The sequence below is a fragment of the Pseudonaja textilis genome, chromosome 2, assembly GCF_049901715.1.
Source record: "Pseudonaja textilis isolate UNSWEBS1 chromosome 2, rPseTex1.2, whole genome shotgun sequence".
In the NCBI taxonomy this organism is placed as follows: domain Eukaryota; kingdom Metazoa; phylum Chordata; class Lepidosauria; order Squamata; family Elapidae; genus Pseudonaja; species Pseudonaja textilis.
Window position 1 is genome coordinate 179,416,513 of NC_141991.1, and position 20,606 is coordinate 179,437,118.

A 20,606-nucleotide genomic window follows, 5' to 3' on the forward strand; every position below is an offset into this window, starting at 1 on the left:
ATTTTCTCATTCCCCTCTGTTGCTTTTGCTCAACTCCAACTCTGCAAGGATTAAACAGTATAAAGTCCCAACTGCAATCAACAGTGATACCTAAACATAAGCCAGGAAAGAGAACTTTTCACAGGGTTTAATATCAAACCAAAAAGGATAGGAGGACAAAGAAATTTATACAGGGGAATAAGAGTCATTTGCTGAGATAGACAATAATAGAAATAAAACAATTTAAAGATAACTCCCTCTAGTTCATATAATACATAATTTATAAAGCAAGAAAAAAAAGTAAGGGAGAACACATAGGAGAAAGGAATTTATGCTGCTTGCTCAGGCCTGAGTCTGGGTGGTTGGATAGTTGGATGAGGCGTTCGAGGTGCTAAATTAGGGGCCTGCTCCAGCACACGCTCTGATTCATCTGAATATGATGATGCCTCATCCACAATCTTCATCACAGATGAAAAGGAAACTGGATTTATATCTTCTGTCTGGAAATTTCTGGAAGGTACTGCGGAGGCTATCTGCTTTTGGCCAAAAAGCTTCATTCTAGGGATGGAAGTGTCATAACATTGGAGTTTAATACAATGTATAGATTTAAAACCATTCCTATAGACTTGAGGTGGCTCAGGATAGGGAAATAATTTGCTTTTACTCAACCATCTTCAGAGTTGTTTCGCACCCAACAGACAATGTGCCACCATCAGAACTTAATCATCCCTCAGATTCCATAAGTGGTTGTGGCACTTTTTAGCAGCAAAAGAACAACCAAACATTTCCTATAATTTGTGATGACTCTCTCTCATTTCTTCGTAGGGTTAGACCTCTTGTCTTGGTGGCCTTTCCCAAAGTCTGAATTTGCTATTCTGCATCCATTCAGTTGAGGCTGTTTGGAGTCACTGTTTTGCCATTTGCCCTTCAAAGGCTGATGGCTTATGTTCTCCTGCGGTTTTTGTTTTATTATTTTATTTTACAGTGAAATACCAAAACAAAGTACAGCACGGTCTGGAAAAGAAAGGACTAAAGAAGAAAAGTATAGATATGCTGGGAATTGCGCGACACAAAAAGAAAACTAACAAAAAAGGGAAAAAGATCTTTGTAATAACTAAAGTAATATACAATGAACTCAACTCTTATGTTTATGATAAAATAATAAGTACTTTAAACTACTTAGTTTCCTGGACTACCAATGGGTGTTCTGGGTTGACCGCTCGGCAGCCAAGCCTCAGCAAAAGCACTGGCCGATGTAATCCTACCAATAGTTCGAATTTTGCATCTTTTGATGCAAACAGTCACCTGGTCTTACAGTCAAAACAGGTGGCCCTCATCATTAATCCCATTAATTACCTCACGGGGGTTGAACACAACTGTTTATAGTTATAGTTTATGATTAAATCTAAGCAAAAATCTAATCATATAGACACAAATTACTTTGTCTTCCCATGTTTAGAGCACAGAGATCTTTCAAAAATAGGTAACAAACTCGTGCTGGATCCATTCCTTAAGCTCAAGAGAGTTTCCTATTATGAAAAATAATTCTTTTTCCTAAATCGGGCGTTTTAGGAATGCACAGTTCAGCATCACATTAAAATCCTTAGCTACAATAATTATCCTAAAAATTGTATTAACTTATGTAAGAATTTGTAAGCAACTCAGGGTATATCTAAATAAGATTTGATCATACAAGAATCCTCACATTTCTTGCAATAATTTGCCACCAGTACTTCCAACTGGTAGTTCGATAGGACGCTTACCTGCCATTCCTGGAATACAGCCATACAGTGACAATGCAGCAGCCGGTTAGCATGAGCAAAAGAAGAAGATTCACAGTCGATATTATCAACAGGACTTTTTCCCGCTGTTTTTTGGGGTGGGATTCTTTGACTTCAAAATATTTCCTAGCATTCTGTGCCTGATCTGAAACTGAAGCATGGAGGAGGGAGGAGAGAAGATGATTTTAAATCAAAGTTGAGTGAGGCCAACTGGACATATTTAGGACATGGTCAGATCCGTGTTATCTGCCATTCTTCAATAGAAGAAGAAGGGTGGGGGAGTTGGTACAAGTAATCCTTTTTGATGTAACCTGAATATATTAAATCTTATATTGATGTAACCTGAATATGTTAAATCTTATATTGAATCTGTATAACCTATAAATGATATACAACTGGAGGATGGGAGCCAGATGTCCAGAAATTTGCCACTTCTAGAAGAGATAGCAAGCGGAGAAGGGACCATAAAAATTCTAGCTCCGGAAGATACACCCTGGGAACTCTTCAAAAGTTACCTTCTCAGAGAAGGGAAGGGGGAATTAATATGATGGTTCTTTGTTGACAAAATACACATCTAAAGAAGGGCAGGGATCCTAACTCCCCTTATCTATTACTGCATGCATTTAGACTCTGCTTTGACTAGTGCTGGGATCACTCCCTTTCAATAAAGAATTCCTTTTGAAATGCTTATTTCCACAAGTTCATTCTTTTCGGTTGAAGGGGAAAAGTCCAGTGCTTACAGACGTATTTCAGAAGAGCAAAGAAAAGGGATATTTTTAGCACTGCCTTCTGTTTTGATTACAGGTAGACAAGGCTTATGGACTGCCTCCTTCAGTGACCATTCAAAGTTACAACAATCCTCCCCCCCCAAAAAAAAATACTTTACTGCCAATGCTTGCATTCAAGACCATTGCAGCATGATTACCATTGCAGTCAAGTACACCTTGCCCTGTGCCTCACCTGTTGTTATTCACTCCTTGCTGAAGGGGTGGGACAAAGCAGGTAAGGCAAAGGGAAGATGACCTACAGAAGTCCCTTCTTTTAATTCTTCACTCCCATCAAAAGGAATGCGGTGGTGCTCTGCCATACCTCCACTCTGCGGGGGTTGTGGACACGGGATGAAGAAAAGAGCAAGTGTTTCGAAAGAATCGAAAGACGGGGGTAGGGACAGATCATCGGGGAGAAAAGAAAAAGAAGCCCCTCCCATTTCAGTGTCCTGACAATTCCTTGCAATGGAATTGCAAAAAAAAAAAAAAAAAAAAAATGGCAGCTGCTTTTGCAGCTTTCTGCCCCGTCGTCAGCTAGCCTACAGGAAGTTAAATGCCTCTCCTATCTTTTGCGAGGTTTTAGGAAGCCAAGTCCTGTGTGCAAAGGTGCCGGCTTCAGGGCCAGTTTCCCAGAACGTTTGCTTTGCTTTAACCTCGTTATCTCCCCCAGAAAGCCACAATTCTTCAATAAAGGAAACAAAAAAAAAGTTAAGAGGGATGGATTTGTTAATACCCCACCCCCCACCCCACCCCAAAATAGGTGGAAAAATTAAATTTGCCTCTGCTCTCCAAGTCTCTCTCTCTTTTAAAAGTCTTAACTTGACTCCAGGCTGAAGAGTAGAGGAATGGAAGCAAGCAAGCAAGCAATCTTTTTGCAACTTTTCCCCTTGAACTGGAGGCGGAGGAAACATCATTTCCAAAAGTTTAGCTGACTAGTGGCCCGTGTAACAAAATGGAGGACAAAATTCTGGCTTGACTTGTCCTTCTGGCTGCCTATAGAGCCCAGCTAGGACTTAAAGGCTAGCGGGGTTTCTCAACCCTGGTCGCTTTAAAAAGTGTGGACTTCAGTTTCCAGAATTCCCCAGGCAGCATAGCTGGACAGAGAATTCTGGGAGTTGAAGTCCACAAGCGTTAAAGTGGCCATGGTTGAGAAACAATCTGGAGATGAATTCTGCTGATGGAGCAGAAAGCTCAGAAAGTCTAGAGAACTGGTTCTTTTTTTTGCACCTTGACAGAAGAAAGGCAGGGGCAGAATTAGGAAATCTAGACTTGCCTAGCATTTCTCTTCCCCATTGTTTCTTGCTGGCTGTGTGATGGGGTGACATACAAGGCACATAGGGAGGGGGGGGCAGGAGAGCATGGAGCATTTTGGGGCGGGGGGGAGCCTTGGGAGACCTTTGAGGCAGGTGATCTTGTGCTTCGGCATTAGGTCTTCCAGCCTCTTCCCCACCTCTGAACTCCATTTAATGGCCCATGCATTCATTTAAACAGAAAATTAAAGGGCAATATAGGAAAAAGATGAAATATATTCTACTACATATATTGACAGCAACGAAGATAGTATTCGCACAATGTTGGAAACCAAATAACACGCCCTCAGAGGAATTAGTAATTCAAAAATTTCTAGATTGTGCTGAAATGGATAAACTTACATTAAAATTAAAGTATAAAGAAGAGTCGGAGTATTACGAAGTTTGGGACAATTGGTATAAATGGTTGAACATTAGAAATAAGGCTAATGGAGATAAGAAAATTATAGATAAATGTATATGAATGTATATAAATGTACATATTTATATGAGATTGGTATATGTAATAATGATGTCACTGTACCGTTAATATTAAGATTTGTAAAATGTGAAAAAGAATTTATATATATATATATATATATATATATATATATATATATATATATATACATACATTACATATACACATATGTATGTATACATACACATACACACACACACACATATACATACATACATACATACACATATACACATTCATACATGCATACATACATACATACACATATACACATACATACATACAATCCTACCTGTATTCATTTTCTAGCTTGCTGCAAGAATTTGGAATTATTTGGAGCAATTCAGCTCAAGTTCTTTGAAAGCCAAAATGTTTTACTTCCATTATGATATTAGAAAATATATAGCTTATATATTAACATTTTAAACACTGCTAAACTGTTTCCTTACATGGCACAGGCTGGAAAAACATATTGTGAGGAATACCCAGCTGATCATCATGTAATCCTGCAATGAATTTTAAAAGGAGATTTAATAAAAGAAAATCAATTTTTGCTAGCAGTTTTAATCTCTTATTAATCTTTTAAATAATTAAATATGAAATCAAAAGTGATGTCCCTCTGACATTAGAGATAATATTTCTTAAGAACCATTTTCCATGAGCTAAGTGTATGACATTCTTTATGTGTTGCAAGAAGATATTTAGTTTACATCTTTTAGAGTTGTACTAATTCTTCTGTACGTAATTATTGATTCAGTGCTATTAAGGTTCCATGAGACATTGTTTAATTTAGTCTCTTGTCAAGAACTCTGGAATATAAACCAAAGGATTTACTTAAGGGGATGTTGACAAAAAATAAACAGGTTATCAGGAATATCTGGTAATACTTTTTCTATCAAGTTTTATTTAAAATAAAAAATAAAAACAAGCTTTTGTAAATGGTAGCTGACTTCATCAGATGTTTAGAATGGCTAGACTGATATAGAATTTGAACTGGAGAGAGAAGAGGTAGTGTGTGTGTAGAAGATAGAATGGCTAGGTAGATGTAAGTAACATAGTTAGATTATGAGTCTCTTATCAACTAACAATTTAATGTGTTTATTTTTAACTCTGTCATTCAAATTAAAGAGAGAAGAGCTTATGCAGCAGAGCTAAAATGCCACCTGTCAGGTCCACTATCTTCGACTCCATGCAGCACTGGTGTCATCATCAAAGGACTTGGGGAGGGGGACACAAACGGGCAGCAACAAACCTGTACTCATTTTTGTATGGGAATTTGGGAGGGGGGATGACATCTGAAGAAAAGCAGATCGCTGTCAGACTGGTTCATGCCAAGGCATCTTCAAGGCTGTTTGCCCTGAGTGTGGAAAGTTACCAGCCCAAACACCTCAGCGTTCCCAAAAATCCAGGTGACATTGCATTGGCTGGAGTCAGACTGGTCATGGGGAGAGGGATGGGATTGAAAGAAATAGTTTGGTCTTGCTGCATGGGAAAATTCAGATTCCACCTGACTTTACTGCAACCAGCATCTCTTAGTGAAGGTACCTTTTGCTTCAAACAAATGGAGTCAAGGTTTTTTTCTTCCCTAAGGGATCAGACTGGGACAGGTCTGGCAGTCATCTCTATCAGTGACATCACTACCCCAGAAAGCTAGTGTGGACATTACTGAATTGTGTAGATCAATGATCTAACCAGGAATCAGTTTCCCCCTTTCCCTAATGGAACCATTGATTGCGTTATATTACACTACATAAGCCACCTTTTTATGCATTTCATACAAAATGGAATATCTTTTTCTAGAGTTCTGGACCTTAGAGTCCTTGGGTAGCTGACTGAAAATGTCAAATTTATCTGGATATATATGTATATGCATATGTAAGCTTCTATAAGGCATGCCTAGGCAATTATTTTTTGTTGAGTGGAGAATGTACATTGTTCTAGACTCAAATGCACAGTTCTTCTGATTGGTGCTATGTTTAGGTGTAGTATAGTTGGGCAAAGTGGAAGTTGAGAATTTTCCATTTTGCATCTGAGAAGTGGCTTCACCGGGTGGAAGTGGAGGAGCGTGTGTGATCCTTAGCTTCATATTAATAGCATCCTTTAAGCTGAACAATACCTTCCACAGGAATATCCATGGGAGGCTCTTGTACATTTATGCTGGGATAGTGAGGGCCAAATATCCGTTCTAAAAATTGAAACACAATAGACACTCAGAGTAGGCTTATAAATGAGAGTCATACATATACCTTTCTCTAATTGTCGCTTCTAAAGGAAGGCTGGCACACAGCTTCATATCAATTATGACAAGCAATAAAAGAAAATATTTCTAGCTCTGGGTTGAAATGAGGGGTCCTTGGTCACTTCCTTGCAGATGTTTCATTACCCAAACAAGTAAACATCATCAATGCACTGATGATTTAACCTATTTTGGAGAACAACACATCTGCAAGAAAATGACCAAGCTCCGAGATCACCAAGGATCCTGCAATTGTTACAAGCTACAATTACATTTGTTTAAATACCACATTTTGCAAACACCTAGATGTACTACGCCATAACAATTAAAATACAATAACTGTTTCAAAGAAAAAGCTACCTCCTCTTTTGTCCCTTCTTTAGCAAGAGAAAGTTCCTGTACATCAGAGAATGTAAGAAATTAAAGAGTAGTCCAAAGGAAGTTTTAAAAAATCCATCCTTACTCACCCTGCCCAAGATTACAATGTTGATTTTACAGATCTGGGAAATATATGAAATGCTCGAATGGTAAACATTTAAAGCTTTATCAAATTTCTTTAATTTTAATTATGTATTAAATTAAGCCAAATTTGGTTTTCAATCTCATTTATGGAGTGGGCCCATTTAATCTAACAGGTAAAAAAAAAAACACTATCCCGAAGACACAATCTATTACTGTCTTTTTTCAGAATCGGGGCAAAATCATCACTACAATTTGGAAAGAAAGTTCACTGAGGAAAAACTCTGCATTGGTGACAGGAAGGGCATCTGGCCAGTAAACGCTCAGCTCCATTCAGTTGCCCAGACTCCATCCCCCCCAAAAGATTATGGGGTCATTAAAAGAGGATGACTTTTTCCTCTTTTTTGTAGATTATTTTTTTCTTTGCTGTTGTTGTTAGGGTTGAATATATGCTTCTGTTTTGTTTTGTTTTGTTTGTTTTTGTATTTTCCTTTCTATGATAAAAATAAATAAATAATAATGAAGAGGAAAAAGGCCACTGGATTTTCAGAAACTACAACGAGAATCAAATATGGAATAAGACCAACAAACATTTCACTGCAGACACAAATGATGGGTGCTGTCAGAAGCAAGTGCACTCAGACCATTAAATTAGTATCTTATCCACTAAGTGAAATTAAATACCACTAGGAAAATAGTTTAAATAACTGTTTCTTGGATTTTTCTCCTCCCCCTGAAAAAGGATGATATTCCACGTTTTAAAAATATACATTCGATATTCTAGGATCTTAAAATAAAATGCTCCGCCCTAGAAATCATTTTTAAAAAACCTGGCGCTCCTTGTTCCAGTTCTCAAGAAATGCAACTATTAATTTGGTTGAACTTTGGTGTCCATAATTTAAAACGCTGACATTAAATGTGCCCTCCTAATTTCTCTAGCTAATATCTGAAGGAATAGAGATCGCCTGAACTCTGTATTTAAAAAAAAAGCAAAGTTCAATGGATATCTTCAAATACCACAGAAATGGGAAATACCCAGCTTGATTATAAGATCTATAAAGCATATTAGAAGTTATACAATTCAGAAAGTGTTACCAGAATATCAATTACTTCTCTGCATAGGTCTTACCATCTTCAGGTTCTGGTATAGTTTTGTCTTCTTTGGTTGTGGTCTTGAGCTCTTCCACTGCAAGATAGCATCAGTGTATTTATTAAAAGCAACCTAAATGTTGGACATATGAATTGAGCAGCCTACTCTTATAGCATTTTAGAAAATCTTTTTACTGTTTTGAGGGTTAGGGTTGGGGTCAGAGCCCAGGTAAGGGTTCACAAAGTAACATATTTTCTTTTAAAAAAGCAAATACATAGTTTACCTATTTTACAACTCTTCACATTTTATCTCTCTGTCTATTTCTCCCTTTCTCAAAGTATCTATCAATCATCTATATCTTTCTATTTTTATTTGTATCTCTATCTTTATATAACTATCTCCATATATCTATATCTATCATCTATCTATCATCTATCATCTATCTACATCTATATCTACTCTGTCTGTCTATTATCATCTGTCTATCTATCTATCTATCTATCTATCTATCTATCTATCATCTATCTATCTAATTGTCTATAATATCCATATCATCTAATCATACACCACCCATCTCTATGTATTCAGCCTGGTTGAATAGCTTTTCATTTTAGGGAAATCCATTTCAAGCTGCATTATGGAAAACTCAGCACATCTTTGGATGCTGATCCCTGAAATGATCCGAATAACGGCAAATATAAGCTTCTCTAGAATACAGACTGTTCATGACAACCCAATCTTTTGCTTTAGTGAACATTTACAGGGGAATTTGGGATGTTCCTTCCATTTATGTGTTGTCCTGCTAAGAGAGTTGGCTCACATAACCAAATCAACTGAAGAGTGCCCAAGACCCTACATGATGCACAGAATCACGTTTGGCATATTTGCAGGAATTTTTCAGCATCTGAGTCAATATACAGAGGATTGATTAAATGGGAAAAATCTTATCAAATTATAATATAGTATATGAAAAAGTTTTTAAAAGCCCCTTGGATTTTCACTGAATGAATTTATAGTCAACCAGTTTGGACAATATCTCATCTGATTAGGAGGTAAAGTATCACACAAATTAAAAAAGAAGACCACTATGAATGTAAGACATTGAGATACTCTCTACCAAAAGAAAGATTATGCAGAATTTTTTTTTTTGCCTCTGTTACTGTATTTTCTGAAAATGTAAAATAGTCTTCATTAAATTGTTTGGGAAAATAACTATTCAATAACAATATGGTATAAATCAACTTAAACTTATGTATAACATTTTGCTGCTTCAATGCATATCTGCTGCTTACAATATTTCTGCAAGGTCTTTAAACTCTCCAGAAGCTTAATATTTATTCTTTCATTTTCTTTCAAATGCTCTTCTGGAATCTCTAAAAAAGAAAAAAAATGTTTTTGTGCTCCTCAGTTTAGATTTACAGGATTGAAAAATAATTGAATATTTCTAAATAAATGCTTTTAAAAAATGATAAGTAAATTAAAAAGAGCCAGTTTGATGTAGTGATTAAGGGTAGGAGTTAACACTCAATAGAGATAGATAGATAGATAGATAGATAGATAGATAGATAGATAGATAGATAGATAGATATAGGTATGATGATGATAAATGATATATAGATAGATAAAAAGAAAGAGATGAGATAATATATAGATAGACATACATACATACATATACATATACATATACATACATACATACATACATATATATATATATATATATATATATATATATATATATATACACATATATATTCTTAAGTTTTCGCTGAGTACTTACATGTATGGTATTCAGCTTTGTTCGGGTATTTTCCCATGTCATTATAGTTGTGCTTTTAAAGTTGTAGCAGCGTTTGCAGAATCTCATCTGCCATCATCAGGCTTCTGTATACAGAAGCCTGATGATGGCAGATGAGATTCTGCAAACGTTGCTACAACTTTAAAAGCACAACTATAATGATGTGGGAAAATACCCAAACAAAGCTGAATACCATACATACATATAGATATAGATATAGAGATAGAGATAGAGATAGAGACAGATAAATAGATAGATAGATAGATAGATAATAGATAAATAGATAGATAGATAGATAGATAGATAGATAGATAGATAAGAGAGAGAATGAATTACCAACAGGTCTTTGGATTTGTGGAATATACATTATTCTTTCCTTTAGTGGCCATCTTCCATCATTATGGAAGATAAGCTCATTTACTATTGCTAGCCAGGTTGGCTATGACACAACTGTTAGAGAGGGTAATTGTCTTCATAGCCTGTCTGAAGACTTCCTAGGAGCCTCTGCCTTGCTGTCCAAGGTTGTTCCATTCTCCCATCCCACAATCTAAGTGGTCATAAGTTTCTTTAAAATTGCTATAGGTTGAAAGCAAACCCCATCTACCCCCACACCACCAAATAATTGATCTGCAAGAGAAGTATTTTCAGGTATTCCTGAGTCTAAGAAGTTTATTATCCACAAATTGACTCAGAATAAAAAAAAAAAGGGGGGGAGAGACATTTTCTAATTATCACATATATAAATATTGAGATCTGTCATTAAAGGGTTGGCAGTATCAATACTTAGTGTGTTACTTGCTCAGACTTGCTCAATGTAACATTATTCAAATACCGTGAAAAGAGAGGTCTGAATAGATTTGAGAATCCAAATCCAAAAATTCAGCAATTGCTGCTTTTTGATATCCAAACGGCTTCCTTTTTCTGTCAGCAAACTTGGGAATTTGCAGGGATTTGAACCATAGGCAAACACATTAATTAATTAATTAAACCACAAGCAAAATTATTTCATATACAATTATATGACAAAAGCAATCTGTTAAAAAGAATCTGTTAAAAGGAAACAGGGTTTTCAAAGATATCATACCTTTACTTCTTCCTCCAGTATAGACAAAGAAAGGCAAAAATATCAAGAACACTAGATCCATATTGTTCACAATCTTTACAGCCATGTAACAAAACAATTGTCATGGGCAAGTCTGATTTTTTTGCCAGAATCCCTCATGTCATTTTTTGTGGTTACTCATTATGACATCATCACATCTTCCTGACTCACAATGAACCAGTTGAATGAGAAAAATACACCTAATGCTATCAACACATTTTCCATTTGCTAAGATCATTTATGTTACACATAGACATGCTTCCCAAAATTAGTGATTAGAGTTAAGAGAATTGTGTAAATATTTGTTAGATCCACTGTGCAAACAATAAAACCTGACAGGTCCATAAATAAAATTTGAGATTTTTATATCCTATTCATAGATTGTGATACCCACGTATATTGTCATTTTAGCTAGTGTCTATCCACTGCAGGATGAAGGCCTCTTCTGTGGGTTTCCAACCAATATGGTCCTGAGCTTTCTTTTGCCAATTTGGGCCCACCTTACTTGCTGATGTTGTCGATCCATCATGTTTTGGTCTCTTTCATGGATGCTTTTTATCAAGTGGGATCAGAGGTGGTATTCAGCAGGTTCTGACCAGTTCTGGAGAATTGGTAGCGGAAATTTTGAGTAGCTCCAAACTTGATTGCAGAAAGTATGACTTCAGCAACAGAGTGGTCAATGCCTGGAATGCACTACCTGGCTCCGTTGTTATATCCTCTAACCCCCACTCCTTTAACCTCAAACTATCCACTATTGATCTCACCCCATTCTTAAGAGTCTATAAGGGGTGTGCAAAAGTCCACAATTGTCTCTACCATCCCTGTCCTATTGTCCCCATTTATTCATACCCATTTCCTGTATTCTTACTCACGTTTATACTAATACCTATTACCTTGTAAGCGATTGACAAATCAAATAAATAAACAATAAAAATAAACAATCTCCTAGTTGGCTGTTGATTTGGATTCTGAGGGGTTCATAGGCTGGTTATAGGTCAATGTGTCTGCTGATGGAACTGTTCATAAAAATCCCTCATATTTTACATCAGTGAAGCTTGTCAACAAGGCAGTTGATTATTAGTAGCACTCAGTCCAGTAGTGGGATTCAAATTTTTTTACTACCAGTTCTGTGGGCGTGGCTTGGTGGGCATGGCAGGGGAAGGTTACTGCAAAATCCCATTCCCTCCGCACCCCACTAACGTGTTTCCAGCTCCATTCTCCTGTATAGGGCAACAAAAGAAGACCCAGCTGATCAGCTGGGACTTGGGAGGCAGAGAATAGATGGGGGCAGGGCCAGTCACAGGGGGTATTCCAAACTACTCAAAATTTATTTATTTATTTGATTTATTTGATTTGTCAATCACTTACAAGATACAGGTATAAGAATAAACTTATAAGAAAAATAAAAAGAAACAATAGGGCAGGGGTGGTAAGCATGATTGGTGTACTTATGCATGCCCCCTACAAGCCTCTTAGGAAGGTTGTGAGGTCAACCGAAACTCTGCACCCCTCCAGAATCTACTACACATCTCTACAGATCATCACGCGACAACACATAACACAGGGGTTATGACCTCCTCCATAAAGACTTTGGGAGAGGACTCATCACAAGCAACCCAATTTAAGCCTCCGACCCCAAAGAGAAGCCAGTTTTGTCCTTTACACCACACTTGACACTCGCTGAACAGGTGCCAGGAGTTTGCAGTGAAATCACTGACCCAACGGCAAGAATTGATAAAGGCGTTCTGCTACCGGTTCTCCAGAACTGGTCAGAACCTGCTGAATACCACCACTGACTCAATCCTAGCATTCAGCAGTTCCCTGTGCAGTCAGTCATCAGAGCTGAAGGAAAAACACACACTGGAGACTAAAGATTTAGTTCTAAATCAACTTGACGATCTTCCGTTGGAAAGTCATGTAGCTGTGCTGACAGGGAGTTTGTTATAGTGATGGTACAACTCATAAAACTTTTAATAACAAAATAAACTAAAATAATATATTTAACTATACGTTGTTAGTTGTTAAATAGGAAGATATAAAAACATGCCAGGTTTTAGGCAAGTGACACATTAAAGAATATGACATGGAAAACATTGAAATCCAGGCAAAAGTACACATTATCTTTTTAAACTCAGAATCTTTAAAACATTGGATGAACCACACATTGAAATAGACTGTGTATTCAGTCAGTAACTCTGAATTAAAGCTCCCATTTAGGCTGTTTATCTATACTTGCTGTAACTTTTCTGAAATATGCAGGGTTATAATTTGAGATTTCAGGAAATGATACACTCCCCTGTTTTTCATTCTTGTTTTCTTATCACTCTTTTCCAGCATTCTTAATTTTTAACTGGAGAGGAGAGACTTTGCCCACATAATTAAGAGGAAGTAACCCTTCCCCACTATTTTTATTTCATTAAACATAGTTACAACACTTCATTTTGTCATCTGCACTGAAAGACAATCTGAAAATGTAGGAGTTTCCAAGCAATAAACTATGTGCACTTTATCCAACCTGAAACCTTCGAAACCAAGAACATCAGAAAACGAGAAAAGGGAGAGGGGGGGAAGAGACTATGATTTTTTTTTAAAAAAAGTCAACATTTTACATAAAAATATTATTGTGAGAAAAAATAAAAATGGATTTTGTTGCTGTGCTAATTGGAAACAAAGGGAAAGTCATGGAAATCTAAGGAAACTCTAGCATTATTATGCCCTCTTTCTTTCACCCATCTAGGCTATGGACAGAGATAACATAAATATCAAAATTTCTTTGCCCCAGAAAAGGGGAAGACAAGACATGAAAATTCCATTTCTGTAGGAAGAGAAAGTTTTTTTGAAAAATATTTTGGTTTTTTTTTTTGTTTGTTTGACATCTCACAGACATCCATATGAAAGACAATCTCTCTCTCTCTCTTTCTCTCTCTCTCTCTCCCTTCCATCTCCCTCCTTCCCCTACCACATACACACACCCAAACACACATACACATATAGACAAGGGAGGGGGCCCTGAAATAATTCTCCAGGTAGCAGCAAGGAGAAATCTTTGCTTTGTCTTCTGTGATGAGAGCATAAAAGAAGAAGAATAAACAATAAACCTCCCTAAGGATACATTTAAAATTAAAGCCAAATTTACACGATAAACCCCTCTCAGGAGGTTTTACAAGGGTTTGCAAATTTAGATCATTTCACACTTTGCAGTTGTAGGAAAAGAGCAATGTATAGAAAATTCCTATGATTAGAAATCTTTCAGCAAATTCTCAATTATCCAGATATAAGTTTATGATAACATCAAACCACATTTGATAACCTAAAACACCAGGCATTTAACAATAACTCTCCACTAATTGTTAAAGTCTGGAGATCTCATACAGTCATAGCAGTGGTATCAGGAAATTTCCAGTTTGGTGCTGAGGTATGTGCTGAGGTTAGGCATCATGTCCAAAGGAATGGAATCAAGGAAAAGAGAGCAGGTATACAAATGAAATGGGGCACAAAGAGAGAAGGCCAAATGGTCCCAAAGGAGAAGAAAAGAAAGTTACTGGAAGTTAGTTGCCAGTTATTAGAAAGGACAGCAGGATTGTGCAATTATCCAGAACCACCAGAAAAACGAAAATTCAGGTTGGGCAGATCAGTGTATCAGCTGTTCCAGAATCCAATGCAGTAAATTTGTATTGTAGTCAGAAGGAAACCAAAGTTCAAAAACACAACAGGATTAAAAAAGCAAGAGCCCCATTAAAAAAAAAACAAAAAACCAGACTGCTATTTCTGTGTAAATTTATATATAACCAGCCAAAGTTGCTTATTGGTGACATAGCAATATTACAAAGAAAAAGAAAGGGCCTCTAGTTCAGGAAATTATGTTTCTTGAAATAGCCCCAGATGTTTCTTTGTTTTACTTAGCACTGAAAAAGCTACAGAACGAACCTGTCAATTGAAGACTCTAATCAATGGTGGTCATCTTTCTCTCTTTCTCCCTACACCTTCCCCCAAAAATACTTTTTATGCTCTTCTAAAGCCGAAACATTTCTTCTCTGGCTTCAGGATGTTGTATGAAGAATATTGTTGTTTCGTTCAGTCCCTGCTTGAAGGAATAATGTGGGCCTGAGAGAAGCAGAACGGAAAATCGGTTGAAAAGCCACCTCAGTTTAATAATCTCCTTTCAACATAATAAGAGGAAATCAACAGTAAACACCATGTCAGAGAAGCCCCCACTCCCCGAAGTAAAATATTCAATCTTAATTGCAGAGTCAACTATGGAATCCACTTTGAGGACATGATAGGGCCTTCTGATCAGTGGTCAGAAGTGGTTGCCACAAACAGTATCTCCAGAATCTCTTTTCCAGCATGCTGCACTTAATCCAGTAGTAGCCCTTGCCGAATAGCCTCAGCAGAAGGAGAAGCTCATAGAGATCCTCCATGTGATATTCTATACCTCAAGACTGGAGGGTTACTGTTGTTTGTCCTGCTATGGAGAAGGAAATGCAAACAAGGGTATATGCCACATCCAGAACGGGATTAGGTTGTTTAATGGGAGTGGAAGGTTTTTCAAAGTCTGCTTGTGTAAGAAATATAACAAATGCTATTAGACTAAGCGCATCATGTAATTAATAGCGGGAATTTCTGAAAATTTGGAAAAGAAATCTTGTATCTTGAATGGAAGCATTCCACTTTGTTGACCAGTTCTCTTGGTTTGCAGAAATAAAATGTCTCATCTTTTTGTAGTAGCTTATTTGCTTTCTGGTCATCATGGACTTTTGTACTTCTCTTGCTGCCTTTAACTTCCTTTTGAAATTAAATTTACAATACCCATTTGGCTCTGTTAATAAATACAGAGCAAAGATTTAGAGGAATAATAAAACTCTCATGTATTGGGTTTTTTTTGCTACGGTTGCTGGAAAGTAACCAAATGAAAAGGACTTTGCACGCACGCACACACACACACACAACACACATACACAGAGCCTTGTTTTGGAGAGATAGTTAGCTCTCTTTTGACCTGAAAATTCATGTCAAGTCCATGAAATCCTATCTAGTTTATGGCCACTGTTGGGGATGTGAATCTGGTCCAAAGAATTAGCCATCATACTCAGGTGATCTTGATTAGCATTACCATTTGAATCATCCAAGCTGTCTTTGAAACTAGTTTAGAAATCAAGACACTGTTGGGGTGTTTTTCAAGCTTCCTACTCAGTATGGTTCATTCATTATCTATTCCCTGAATTCTGATATCAAGAGAGGATGTTGGGGAAGGAAGGACGTAGAAGTTCCCAACCCTTTCCCCAACCAAGGAGTATTTTTAGATTAACATTAATCTAAAATATTTCCCTCTATTGCTTGAAGTTAGCAGAATGGGCAAAGAACATAATCAGCTTCTTGACTCCCACCTCCGAAATAACTTGGTAGAACATCAAGTTTATTAGCACGTACTTCAAATGAACCAGCAGAATTGCTCTGCCTACTTATATTATTTATATGTTTACCAAAGCCATCAAGAGTTCTCACTCAAGGCCCAGATTGTGTTACTCTGGGTACATTATGCAAAGACATGGCTCCGTGGAAAAGGCTAATGCTGGGAAAGGTGAAAGGGAAGGGAAGAAATCCTTGGGAGTGTATCGCTGGGAGCTCTGAAAGACTAGGTTAGGGACAGAATATCATGGAGAAAATCTATACATGAATTAAAAATGACTTTATGGGACTCTGTCTCCCTCCCTCTCCTTCCCTCCTTCCCTCTCTTTTTCTGTAAAGTGATGTCAAAACTCTTTTTAAGACCATTATTCTCTTAAGGAACATTTTTATGTATGTTTTACCACTTTCCGGTGCAGCAAAAATGCCTCTCTTTTTGGAGCCTGGGGCCCCTGAGGAGCTTAATGAGCCTCAAACAGATTGTATGGTTTACTCATTTGGGCCCTTGGAGAGTTCCCATCTGGACTTCCCAATGTGAATCTGACTTTTTAAAAAAAGAAACACAAAACATAAAGAACTGTAAAATATATTTTATTTGTGCCATTTCCTCATCCAAATGGTGCTTGGGTGTGCATGCAGTGCATAGAGAATGAGAAACTGAATATTTAGATATAAGTATTGTGTACTGGCACACACATACACATTTACATACATATATACAGACACACATTCCTAGAGCATACTGACTTGAAAGTACACTCTTAAGGTACAAGTAGTCCTTGATTTACAATCAGTCACTTAACAACCGTTTGAAGTTACAACTGATTTGAAAAAAAGTTATTTGTGATCTGTCCTTGAGGTTATTGCTGTCACATCAGCCAAATGGTCAAATGATTATAGTCTGGGCCTTGACAAACCACTCGCATTTACAGTTGGTTGCAACATCCCGTGGTCACCTGACTGCATTTTGTAACATTTTTTGCCTTTTTTTTTGGCTTCCGGATAAAATGGGTGTGCATTTACGACCACATGGTTCATTTAATGGCAACATCATTCACTCAGTGACTCTGGTGACCTGTTTTAACAACTGTCATAAAAACAATCATAACAATCGAGTCCCGTCACATAATGCCTCAACTTATGACTTCAACAACTGACATTTTAGTCCCAATTGTATTTGTAAGTCAAGGATTACCTGTATGTGTATAGCCAAAAAGTATTATACAGAAAACGCCATAACACCAATTTTTTTTTTACTTCACAAAACATTCCCCAGGAGATCAAGCTCTTAAGTCATTTGAATTGATAAATAATTTAAAATCTTCCATCTTAAGCAGCCTCTTCAGCGGAACAGTCAATGCCAGCATAGGTGAACTTTTCATACAAGGTTGTATTCACATAAGTCTGGAAATACAATCGAAAAGAATAAGCTTAATATATTTTACTTGTACATAGCTGATGCAAATTCTTTTTATTTTTAATTTATTAACCGTTTTTAAAAGAAGAAAAAAGAATAAATGGGCAAAAGGAGAAAAAAATGATGCAGAAATATACGATCAGCAAGTGGACAATGGAGTTACCCAGTCAGTGTGATTAGTGGTCAGTATATTATTGACAATAAATTAATCATTCAAGAAATTATTAGAAAAGATTTGAATCTCTGAGCTAAGTCCCCACAGTTTAATCATGAAAATTCTCATAGATTTCTTACTATAATCCGCACTAAAGCGAGGACATATGTAGCTTAATCTCTGTTATTTTCCTTCTCTTAGAAAAAAATATACTTATCCCAAAGATTTTTTTCAACTATATTATTCTAAGGTCAGCATGGAGTGGCATGGTGGCCTAGAGGTGGAGTTCTTGCCTCACGATCAGGAGGTTGTGAGTTCAATTCTAGGTAGCAGCAGATATTTCTCTCGCTGGATGCAAAGAGAAAATATCTGCTGTGAGTTCCTCATAGGCGTCAGGAAGGGCATCTGGTCAGTAAAAGCTCTGCTCCATTCAGTCACTCCAACTCTACCCCGACGAAAGGGATTACAGGGTTGTTAAAAGAAAAAAAAATTCTTAGGTCAGGATATGACCGAACACTTGAACATGAACTGTTTAGACCAGGATACCTGAAATTGTCTTTAGAATTTTGTGATATTCTGCCTCTGAATATTTTCTCTCAATCACAAAACGCATGAGAGATTTTCACAGTAATACTCAGACGCGATTTCCAACAATGCTGTGACCTAAAACATCCATTTAACTACCCATGCAACATAGAAGTTAGTTTCAGGGCAATCATTTCAATGGGAAATGGGCCTGGATGTAAGAAAGAATTGTTTATTCTTACCTTCCTTTCTTCTAACATCCTGCTCAAGGAAACGAGTATCTGGGCAAATGATGGCCTTTCATAAGGTTTTTCTCTCCAGCATTGCCTCATTAAATCATAACTGGGGGGAGGGAGGGGGGGAGAAACAGAAGGAAATATCAGCCAGAACAGCATAATTTATGTATGCATAATAACTATCTGATGCTTAAAAAAAATAGGATTATTAAATCATAGAGATTGTTTGTGGCAAAACAGACTATCCATTCCCTCCCTGTGTTGTTATTGTTATTAATGGTCCCATTTTCTAATGGCCCCAAGTTAAGTGCAGATGGTAAATGGACCCTCTGAGAATCTCCACAGATAATCAATCAATCAATCAATCAATCAATAAGAGGTATGTTGAAATGGCACACATTGTACAAAAAATTACAATCACATAGACTGATTACTTGCATCCATTATCCTTATTTATTCCCATGTTCTTTTGAGATGTTACATATTTTCTTCTTCTTGCAAACTACATCTATGGCTTATTTTAATAGTCACCTCTTTTCTTTCTTGAAGCAAGTTTACTCACTATTGTGAGTTCATTTTTTGCAATTTGCACCTAACCTCTGGGCCCATAGGGCATTCAAGACCACTTTCAATATAGAAAGAATCAAGAGACTTACACCTCATCATCACAGTTGAGTGGTTTCTCCAGTCTGTACCCTTGGGGCAATTTTTCATAGAGTTCTGCACAGGTCATTCCACAGTATGGTGTTCCACCTAAAAAAGAATTTTTTTTTCCTTTTTGTTTGTACTGTTCTAGATGCCAATAGATTGATAACTGCCTTCTTAGAACAAGACAAATGAGATATTATCAGCAAGGCTGGGCATACCATTATCTAGAATCTAGGTCAGATCTGCAAAATTGGTCTGTGAATCTCAGATATCAGAAATTCCTCATTTTCCCATATTTGCTCCATTCCTCAGGTTATTAAAAACAGTAAAGCTATGAAGTATCCAGCTGGGTATGAAATATAGTTAATGTCTGATTTAGTGGAAACAACTGCTTGACATTTTATGTACCATAGAGCAGAAAGGTTTGCGTTGACTTCTGTTTACTGATAAACAATAATGAAAGGATAGAGTAAATTTGAACATCCCGCATTATAAGCTCACATAAATCCTCAAGGTACAAAGATCCCAGTTTTGTCTGCTTTTAACACTCCTCCGTTAATATTTCTGAATTGTTAAGGAAGCTAATACCATCTTATTTTTTTTAAAAAAATGGACAAATGTGCAATGTGGATACATAAAGAAGCAAAAATGTTTCCTTTTTGTGTATGCCTTCTTGAACCTATTCTCCCTCTGTTTGCTCTACTCAACTATCCAGCCCAATTTGCTAGGCAAACCTTATTTGGAATATAAGCAGTGTCCAGAAGTAAACCACAATTCAGGTGTGCAGTTTTCAAATTTAAAAGGTCATAAAAATATCAACCAGTCTATCGACAGAAACTCCTGGTATCCTCTCCTGTTTGGTATTGGAACTCAAGGGTTTTGTGTCCATGAACATTATTTTTTATTGTGAACACACTACATAGTAATCTGTCATAAATATACTGCACTCGTGTGTTTATGAGCACATATATGCACTTGAAATAAAAACGGAACAAACACATGATAAAAACCAAATATAGCCAACAAATAGGGTAAGGAAACTTACCCAAGCTAACTATTTCCCATAACAGCACGCCGTATGACCAACTGCAAATAAAACAAAAGAAAATAATAGGTTAGCATTGATTTCCTTGGAAGAAATGTGTATTATAAAAATGTATTGATATAGAAGCAAAACATTAAATTGTTATCAGATGTAATTTTCCTTTTTTGCCTCATTTGTTTATTCTTTCTCTCTC

At 36.8% G+C, this 20,606-nt stretch overlaps 1 protein-coding gene across 1 annotated transcript in view; it reads right to left on the reverse strand.

Moving 5' to 3' along the window:
- Window positions 1–16,963: 16,963 nt before the first annotated feature.
- The window catches only part of TEK (TEK receptor tyrosine kinase), a 54,404-nt gene continuing 50,761 nt past the window's right edge, over window positions 16,964–20,606 (reverse strand). The window contains exons 20-23 of the mRNA XM_026713438.2: window positions 20,414–20,454; window positions 19,377–19,473; window positions 18,727–18,826; window positions 16,964–17,792 (exon numbers count right to left, since the gene is read on the reverse strand). Of these exons, the coding sequence (XP_026569223.1) occupies window positions 17,718–17,792; window positions 18,727–18,826; window positions 19,377–19,473; window positions 20,414–20,454 (313 nt within the window). The 3' untranslated portion in view covers window positions 16,964–17,717. The remainder of the gene's footprint in view (window positions 17,793–18,726; window positions 18,827–19,376; window positions 19,474–20,413; window positions 20,455–20,606) is intronic.